The following is a 10311-nucleotide window of genomic DNA, read 5'->3' as shown; positions in this document are numbered from 1 at the left end:
CCCAGCATGCCCAGCTTATTCGACCACCCAGCATGCCCAGCTTATTCAACTACATCTTCAATACGTCATTTAGGAACACTCCTGGGAAAGAAAATACTAGCACAGAAATAACCACAAATCAACTCTTCAACATTTCTTTTGCATACATAGCATAATTTCCTCTCCCTATCACTCGTTAAGGACGCGGGCTATGCTTTTCAAGTGTACACGTATCGATGAGAGAAAAAATGGTTCTGTGAATACTGTTATAGAAGAAACATATATTTTTAAATGTCATTTCTCTTAAATTCCTCTTTAAAAGTATGCGCTTATTGCACTGAATATTCTTAATTAAACAAAATTCAAGTAAGTTATATGATGCTAATTACCTAAACAGGTAACAAACAAATATGGCCACACATCAGTATCACAATAGGAATACATACAGTCTAGTTTTACACTTACACTTTTAATATTCATACTCAGAGATGAAAACTACAATTTAAAATCTGGGAATTTTTTCATCTCAACCTAAAGTCATAGCCTACATTGTGGTTATGGAAGCGTTACTAAAATAAGGGAGTGCAGCAGTCCACAGCCCTGCATCTAGAAGTAACACAAGCAAAGACTTCCCGTGTGGGAGCCAATGACCTCGATGTCTGCATAGAGTAAGAGCCATACACTGTCCTGACTGTTAGGCGTCTCCCGTAAAGTAATGCCACCTCCACAGAACTGTATTTTATTATGAGATGATAATTTGCTATCAAGATATATGTTAAAAAAAAAAAAAAGGAATCAAATTTGGGAAGGAAGGAAAGAAACAGAAAACATATTTTCCAAAATAAGCTGCATGTATAAAATATGTTTATGCTACTGGTGTTTTCCTTCTATTTACTTATCAAACCTCTTTCAAATGATGTAAGTTGTGGCCATTTTGCTTATTACTTGGAAGACGTTTGCTTGATAGTTGATTCTCTCATATACTTATTTATTTATTTGTGAGGCACAGAATCTAAACCAATCTTAACAGTTTCCAAAATATTTCCCTTCATATTGCAATTATTCAGAAACTAAAGCATTTTCAATGACATTTAATTTGAGGAAGGGGTTTGGCCTCCAGTTGCCTCTTAAGCCTCCAGCGGCAAGCCCAGTAGTTGGAAAGCTTCCTGCAATGCAGGCGCAGCGCAGGGTCAGACTCCCAGGGCCCTGAGGAGCATGAACTTTTCACTACGTCCCTTCACAAGAAGGCGACCAGCTGACCTGAAGACTGGCCTTAGCATCTCAGCCTTTGGGAGAGTGAAAGCTATGATGCTAGAACTGTTTATGACACAGATGGAGTGCTGCTTCTTTGGAAAAAAAAAAATCATTTCAAAAATATCCACTGGCATTTAACTAAACAGTGCCTTGGTTACATCATCAACAATACGCTCTCGGTAGGCAGAAGTGCAATGCCAGCCACAACAAGGGACACAAACGGGTCTTCTCAGTGACTTCAATGGTCTTAAGGAAGCAGTCAGCCTACAGACACAGCCTCGATGGAAACAATCTGTCTACACCATGTGCTGACTCTAGCATGGACCTATTACTATTTCTGCAGATTCACAAATACCTTCAATTCTACATTCCCTTAGGAATGACTTCCTTCAATTCCAGTTTATCAAGTACAACATGTTACACACTTTGTTGTACTTAGCAGTTACAACTTATAAAAATCTAATAATTAACCTGTATGGAGATGCAAAATACTAATAGTTTCATACTAATATGTTTACAAATACCAAATATACTAAATCAAAGTAAGCTCCTGGACAGTAGCTAACAGGCTATCATTACAGTCTTTAAAATACATAACAATTTATCCAATGCTGAGATAAACAATCTAGGCAAACTGACTTTTCCCATGACTTTTTTAAATTTTTAGAAAAAAAAAAAAAAAAAAAAAAAAATCAACTTAAAAACAAAAGCAAGTATTCTCTATGGATTAGACTACTTTGTAGTTGAATTTAGGACTGCACTATAATGGCCGATTTCATAAAACTGCTGTTACAGTCTAATTCAGCTTAACACTGCTGAAGAAACAAAAAAAAGACACATATCCTCATTGCTACTTCCCAGATACAGTCAACACGGTATATCCTTTAACTGCTTGTGGGTCTAGGGGTTCCAGCACTGGCCCAGCCAACTGAGCATACAGTTGGCATTAGGAAGCCAAATACTGAATTCTATAGTTATCGTTTTAAAGCATGAAGCAAATAAAATTTTTATCTTCAATAAATTCAGAATTTTATTGTATCAGAGCAACTGGCATGTTCCTAATCCCGTGTTTTATGGGTGTTTTACCTTCCTAGCACCTAGCACGGAATAGGCAATGAACACTGTCCAATAAATAAAAGAATATTCATGAAATTCTTTTGCTAATTTCCACAGGAATCAAGATTTCTTTCATCTCCAGTGTCCACTAGCATGATGCTATAATGGGTCACAGGCCTGCAGGTACTCTGATTCACCTTTTATGAAATATCAGATACCTGCTCCTCCACGCCCTCCTGCCTCTACAAAGCCTCAGGTACCCTCCTCCATGCCTTCCTTTCTCTACAAAGCATCAGGTACCTGCTCCTCCACACCCTCCTGCCTCTACAAAGCATCAGGTACCTGCTCCTCCACACCCTCCTGCCTCTACAAAGCATCAAGTACCTGCTCCTCCACGTCCTCCTGTCTCTACAAAGCATCAGGTACCCTCCTCCATGCCCTCCTGCCTCTACAAAGCATCAGGTACCTGCTCCTCCACGTCCTCCTGTCTCTACAAAGCATCAGGTGCCCTCCTCCATGCCCTCCTGTCTCTACAAAGCATCAGGTACCTGCTCCTCCATGTCCTCCTGTCTCTACAAAGCATCAGGTACCTGCTCCTCCACATCCTCCTGCCTCTACAGCAACAAGTACCCTCCTCCACACCCTCCTGCCTCTATAAAGCATCAGGTATCAATTATGTGATCAATTTTAGAGTAGGTGTGATGTGGTACTGAGAAGAATGTATATTCTGTGGATTTGGGGTGGAGAGTTCTATAAATGTCTATTAGGTTTGCTTGTTCCAGGTCTGAGTTCAGGTCCTGGATATCCTTGTTAATTTTCTGTCTGGTTGATCTGTCTAATATTGACAATGGGGTGTTAAAGTCTCCCACTATTACTGCGTGGGAGTCTAAGTCTCTTTGTAAGTCACTAAGAACTTGCCTTATGTATCTCGGTGCTCCTGTATTGGGTGTGTATATATTTAGGATTGTTAGCTCTCCTTGTTGCATTGATCGTTTTACCATTATGTAATGTCCTTCTTTGTCTCTTTTGATCATTGTTGCTTTAAAGTCTATTTTATCAGAGATGAGAATTGCTACTCCTTTTTTTTTTCCCTTCATTTGCTTGGTAAATCTTCCTCCATCCCTTTATTTTGAGCCTTCGTGTATCCTTGCATGTGAGATGGGTTTCCTGGATACAGCACACTGATGGATTTTGGCTTTTTATCCAATTTGCCAGTCTGTGTCTTTTGATTGGGGCATTTAGTCCATTTACATTTAGGGATAATATTGTTATGTGTGAATTTGATACTGCCATTTTGATGCTAGCTGGCTGTTTTGTTCGTTAGTTGATGCAGATTCTTGATTGTGTTGATGCTCTTTACCATTTGGTATGTTTTTGGACTGGCTGGTACTGGTTGTTCCATTATATGTGTAGAGCCTCTTTCAGGAGCTCTTGTAAAGCAGGTCTGGTGGTGAAGAAATCACTGAGTACTTGCTTGTTCGCAAAGGATTTTATTATTCCTTCACTTATGAAGCTTAGTTTGGCTGGATAGGAGATTCTGGGTTGAAAGTTCTTTTCTTTAAGAACTTTAGGATGTTGAATATTGGCCCCCACTCTCTTCTGGCTTGTAGGGTTTCTGCTGAGAGATCTGCTGTGAGTCTGATGGGCTTCCCTTTGTGGGTAACCCGACCTTTCTCTCTGGCTGCCCTTAGTATTTTCTCTTTCATTTCCACCCTGGTGAATCTGACGATTATGTGCCTTGGGGTTGCTCTTCTTTAGGAGTATCTTTGTGGTGGTCTCTGTATTTCCTGGACTTGAATATTGGCCTGCCTTGCTAGGTTGGGGAAGTTTTCCTGGATAATATTCTGAAGAGTATTTTCCAGCTTGGATTCATTCTCTTTGTCACATTCAAAGACAAAAACCACATGATTATCTCAATTGATGCAGAGAAGGCCTTTGACAAAATTCAACAGCCCTTTATGCTAAAAACCCTCAACAAACAAGGTATTGACGGAACATATCTCAAAATAATAAAAGCTATTTACGACAAACCTACAGCCAATATCACACTGAATGGTCAAAAACTGGAAGCATTCCCTTTGAAATCTGGCACTAGACAAGGATGCCTGCCCTCACCACTCCTATTCAATATAGTACTGGAAGTTCTAGCCAGAGCAATCAGGCAAGAAAAAGAAATAAAGGGTATTCAAATAGGAAAGGAGGAAGTCAAATTGTCTCTATTTGCAGACGACATGATTGTATATTTAGAAGACCCCATCGTCTCAGCCCCAAATCTCCTGAAACTGAAACTGATCAGCAAGTTCAGCAAAGACTCAGGATACAAAATCAATGTGCAAAAATCACATGCATTCCTGTACACCCATTACAGACTTTAAGAGAGCCAAATCAAGAACAAACTGCCATTCACAATTGCCACAAAGAGAATAAAATACCTAGGAATACAACTAACAAGGAACATAAAGGACCTCTTCAAGGAGAACTACAAGCCACTGATCAACGAAATAAGAGAGGACACAAACAGATGCAGAAACATTCCATGTTCATGGTTAGGAAGAACCAATATCGTGAAAATGGCCATACTGCCCAAAGTAATTTACAGATTCAACACTATTCTCGTCAAGCTACCAATGACCTTCTTCACAGAACTGGAAAAAACCACCTTAAACTTCATATGGAACCAAAAGAGAGCTGTCATAGCCAAGTCAATTCTAAGCAAAAAGAACAAAGCAGAAGGCATCACACTACCGGACTTCAAACTATACTACAAGGCTACAGTAATCAAAACAGCATAGTCTGATACCAAAACAGTGATATAGACCAATGCAACAGAACAGAGGCCTTGGAGGCAATACAACATATCTACAACCATCTGATCTTTGACAAATCTGACAAAAATAAGCAATGGGGGAAGGATTCCCTGTTTAATAAATGGTGTTGGTAAAACTGGCTAGCCATGTGCAGAAAGCAGAAACTGGACCCCTTCCTGACACCTTATACTAAAATTAACTCCAGATGGAATAAAGACTTAAACATAAGACCTAATACCATAAAAACCCTGGAAGAAAATCTAGGCAAAACCATTCAGGACATAGGCGTAGGCAAGGACTTCATGACCAAAACACCAAAAGCATTGGCAACAAAAGCCAAAATAGATAAATGGGACCTAATCAAACTCCACAGCTTCCGCACGGCAAAAGAAACAGTCATTAGAGTGAATCGGCAACCAACAGAATGGGAAAAAATTTTTGCAGTCTACCCATCTGACAAAGGGCTGATATCCAGAATTTACAAAGAACTAAAACAGATCTATAAGAAAAAAACAAACAAACCCATTCAAAAGTGGGCGAAGGATATGAACAGACACTCTACAAAAGAAGACATACATGAGGCCAACAAACATATGAACAAATGCTCATCATCACTGGTCATTAGAGAAATGCAAATCAAAACTACATTGAGATGCCACCTCACGCCAGTTAGAATGGCAATCATTAAAAAATCTGGAGACAACAGATGCTGGAGAGGATGTGGAGAAATAGGAACACTTTTACACTGTTGGTGGGAGTGTAAATTAGTTCAACCATTGTGGAAGACAGTGTGGTGATTCCTCAAGGACCTAGGAATAGAAATTCCATTTGACCCAGCAATCCCATTACTGGGTATGTATCCAAAGGATTATAAATCGTTCTACTATAAGGACACATGCACACGAATGTTCACTGCAGCACAGTTTACAATAGCAAAGACCTGAAACCAACCCAAGTGCCCATCGATGATAGACTGGAAAGGGAAAATGTGGCACATATACACCATGGAATATTATGCAGCCATCAAAAATGATGAGTTTGTGTCCTTTGTAGGGATATGGATGAACCTGGAAAGCATCATTCTCAGCAAACTGACACAAGAGCAGAAAATCAAACACCACATGTTCTTACTCGTAGGCGGGTGTTGAACAATGAGAACACATGGACACAGGGAGGGGAGCACTACACACTGGGGTTTGTTGGGGGGAAACAGGGGAGGGACAGCGGGGGGGTGGGGAGTTGGGGAGGGATAGCATGGGGAGAAATGCCATATATAGGTGATGGGGAGGAAGGCAGCAGATCACACTGCCAGGTGTGTACCTATGCAACAATCTTGCATGTTCTTCACATGTACCCCAAAACCTAAAATGCAATAAAAAAGAAAAAAACATACTGTTTTTATAATAACTATTTTTGTTTAAATAAGAAAAGATATGAGTTTGTTTCAGAATTCATTCCATGATGCTTATCACCAGGATACGCTTCCTTCGCTGTCCCTCCATTAAGCTCTTACACATGCTTGTGTACCGCACCTATGACATGAGCAGCTATAAAGGCCCAGCAGTCCGCAGGACTCTCACGGCCTCACAGGTGCCCTCACTTCACATTCCCACAGTGTGCACATTAACTGTCACACTAGATAAGCTCTGTAAATGCTTCTGCAAGTGATCACAACTGCTTGCTAGCCCCTGCAAGTGACTAAGAGCGAAACAAAGGTGAATGCACCTAAAAAAATTTTTTGCCTAACTAAAATAATAGCTGCAGCAATTAAAAATAAACTATAGTCATATACTAAAATCCTTTACTATAAAGCATTTATAATATCGGTTATAAGCCATTAAAATAAAGAGTTAATGAGTTTCTCAAGCCCTATCAATCAGGGGCAGAGTGCTTCCAGCTTTAACAAAACTCTATAATAATACAAAAGTAGGTGGCATGAAATATACATACGTGTATAAAGAAACATAACACACATGTATAGACTCACATACATACAAATACCCACCCAACTCAGATAGCAGAAGGCTAGACATGATGTCGATATCATAGTATACCAATTATTCAGTCAAAATGGAAATAAATTATTTCATTTAAGTCACTCATATTATTTTAGGAGATAAGGATCTTATTAGTAAATATGCTAAAGAAAATTCCAAAAACTGTAATAAATGTATCCCAAAGATATATTTAATACAGATACACTTAAGAACTTCAAACATTACATAGGTTTTCCCTCCCTAGTTTGAAACGTCTGTTTGAATTTATTCTTCATTGAATTACTGTCTCAAATAAAAGTTTGCTACTTTTAACTTACACAATAACTATATTTGTATTGAACAACAGTTTAACTTACCCTGGTAAATGTGCCTTCAAAACTGTGAATATCCAGTTGTGGTTTCTGCGCATAAACGTAAGCACTGATAGAAAAAAGGTCCTGGAATACAGAACATGTGAATTGATTATAATGTTATAATTTAGTAAAAGTACTTAGAAATTTTTCATTTGCTAATTAATATTTGTCATATATTATTTACCAAAAGTAATCATTGATTTTCTTAGATTTTTGTGTGCCAACACTATAAAGTAGAATGTCACTAAATAAAGAAATCGTTTTTAAGCTCGACCGAGCATGCTTTTGCAGCAGGTGTGAGTCGAAACCATGCGGGAGACGCTCACAACTTGCAGCCCCAGGGCCTGTCTGTGGGGCTCCAATGGTAGAGGTGGAGCCTGTTTAGGAAAATCTTGAAGTCACCTGGATATCTAAGTATTCAGAGGGAATTCAGGAATCATCACAATTCCTCATAAGTTTTATAAGACAGTTTAATAAATTCCCAGATCTGTTTACATGTTTTTGCTAGAGCAGGTAACAATCACTATAACCTAACCTAAGTGTTGCCTTCCTTAAAGCCATGAAGATGACAGGCTTGTCCAGTGTGTGTGAACCACATGCTTATGACACATACTTAGAAAATCACATGGGAAAGCTTTCATGAAACATACATCATACTTTCATACAATTGATTTTGAAGCAGAAAAGATATAGGCTTTAGGTTCCTTCATTCATTGGCTGCACAAAGAGATTAAAGCAGAAAGTCTCCAGAGGCGAGGCTGAGCCTGGTCTGCTCTGGATGCACCCCAGTGCTTCTTCTCACTGCTGACTGTGCTCTGTACTTTTGCTATCACAAATCACAGCCAGGAAAGGATCATATCCTGAGTCCTGGGAGTCCTCCTAATAAATCATCTAATTTGAGGTGGTCTGCTGAACCCCCACGATCCTTTAATACACAGAATTTCCATTTCTGTAATTTTGATTTCCATTCTGGATGTGTGAGTGTATAAAGTTCTGCCATGGCTGGTAAAACTCAAATACAAAACTCCCAGACTCCCAGACACAAAGAAGCAGACGTCAGAGGTTAGGGTGACCACAGCAGCTGAAAAGTGAGAAACAGAAACTTAGAAAGAAGGGTGCCACAGAAGGGGTTGAATCTGTGTATGATCTCATTCTGACACCTAACCTATCATGCCCAAACCTAAATCTACTAACAGAATGGAACAAAGACCACAGCAGCTCCCCACTGCCAGAAAGATAGATTCTGGAGTTTGACTTCAGTCAAGTTAGCTACCAGTTAAAACAGCACCAAACAAAAAAACAGTACTCTTCAGAAGAACATAACAGAATCCTGCCTCTCTACAATGAATCACTTTAAAAAAATGAAGATGATCCAAATTTCTAAACATATGAAGAAACAAAACACAAGGTCCATACCCAAGAAAGAAAATCATCAGTGAAGACTAGCCCTGAAATGACCAAACATCAGAATTAAGAAATGAGAATTTCAGAGCAGCTTTAGAACATCTTAAAGAAAAACATGCTCCTAAAGAGTAAACAAGTAGAAAATCACAACAAAGAAAAAGTGTATTTAACAACAATCATATGGAAATTCCAAAATTGAAAAAATATAAAGTCTGCAATAAATTATTCAGATGGGATTAACAGCTTACAGACAATGGTGAATTTGAACACGGGTCAAGAGATAATGACTCAAAGATGGCTGAACAGGAACAGCTCTGGAGTGCAGTTCCCAGCAAGAACAAAGAGGGTGAGTGATCACAGCATTTCCCAATGAGTTTTCACTGCCCACGGACAAGGACATTCCCGGGCAGAAAAGTGTCACAAGTTTGCGGCATGGCTGCTTCAGCCGGAGCCGCGGGTCAGTGCACAGAAACTCACACAAATCCAGGCGGTTATTTCAACTGGCGCCTGGAAAGCCTAGGAGACAGAGCCACCAATTCAACTGAGAGGGAGGGGGCCGAGACAGGGAGCCAGGTGATCTGGCTCAGCAGGTACCACCCCTACAAAACAAGCAATCTGAAATGCTCTGGATTGAGAGTTTCGCAGCAAGTGCAGCTGGACCCAGGATGGTCCAGCCTGGTTGGGGGAAGGGCATCTGCCATTACCGAGCCAGTTTGCCAATACAAAGGCAGTTCTAATGGTACCTCTAAAAACAACACCTCAAGGAAGTTCACACAGCAGCTGGGCAGAACCTGCAGCAGCTCAGCAACACCTCTGCTGGCACACTGTGACTAGACTATCTCTGTGTGGGACAGGGCATCTATGAAAAAAAGCAGCAGCACATCAGGAACTTATAAATAAAGCCCAACCTTCCTAGGACAGAGCACCTCGGAAAAGAGGCACTTATAAGTCCCGCTGCAGCAGACTTAAACGTACCTGCCCAGCAGCTCTGCATGGAATAACGGAGCTCCCAGCACAGCACTTGAGCTCCTATAAGGGATAGACTGTCTCCTCAAGCAGCTCCCCGACTCCTGTATATCAAAAGCGATATTTCATAAAGGAAGGCTCAGGCTGACATCTGGCAGGTACTCTTCTGGGACGAAGACAACAGAAGGAGAAACCAGGAGCCCCTTACTGTTATGCAGCCCCCGCGGGTGATCCCCAGGCAAGCAGAGTCTGGAGTGGACTTCCAGCAGTCCTGCAGCAGAAGGGCCTGGCTGTTAGAAGGAAAACTAAGAAAGAAATAGCTTCAACATCAACAAAAAGGACGTCCACTCAGAAACCCCATTTGAAAGTCACCAACTACAAAGACTACAGGTAGATAAAGCCATGAAGATGGGAAGAAACCAGCACAAAAAGGATGAAGACACCAAAAACCAGAATGCTTCTCCTCCTCCAAGGAATCACAACTCCTAACAGCTA

At 40.4% G+C, this 10311-nt stretch overlaps 1 protein-coding gene and 1 long non-coding RNA gene across 2 annotated transcripts in view; both read right to left on the bottom strand.

Moving 5' to 3' along the window:
* ATP9B (ATPase phospholipid transporting 9B (putative)) overlaps positions 1-10311 on the bottom strand; it is a 291524-nt gene that overhangs the window by 163111 nt on the left and 118102 nt on the right. Inside the window, 2 exon segments of the mRNA XM_032293812.1 lie at positions 2892-2897; positions 7450-7530. Of these exon segments, the coding sequence (XP_032149703.1) occupies positions 2892-2897; positions 7450-7530 (87 nt within the window).
* LOC116561824 lies at positions 8420-10116 on the bottom strand. Its single transcript, XR_004273623.1, has 2 exons — positions 9662-10116; positions 8420-9608 (listed from the first exon to the last, which is right to left on the bottom strand). It is a non-coding gene; the product is annotated as an uncharacterized LOC116561824 (long non-coding RNA).

Source organism: Sapajus apella, unplaced genomic scaffold (genome assembly GCF_009761245.1).
Source record: "Sapajus apella isolate SASKATOON/1434 unplaced genomic scaffold, GSC_monkey_1.0 scaffold30, whole genome shotgun sequence".
Classification (NCBI taxonomy): Eukaryota; Metazoa; Chordata; class Mammalia; order Primates; family Cebidae; genus Sapajus; species Sapajus apella.
The sequence above is the reverse complement of the archived record's forward strand: the minus strand, read 5'-3'. Positions and strand labels throughout refer to the sequence as shown.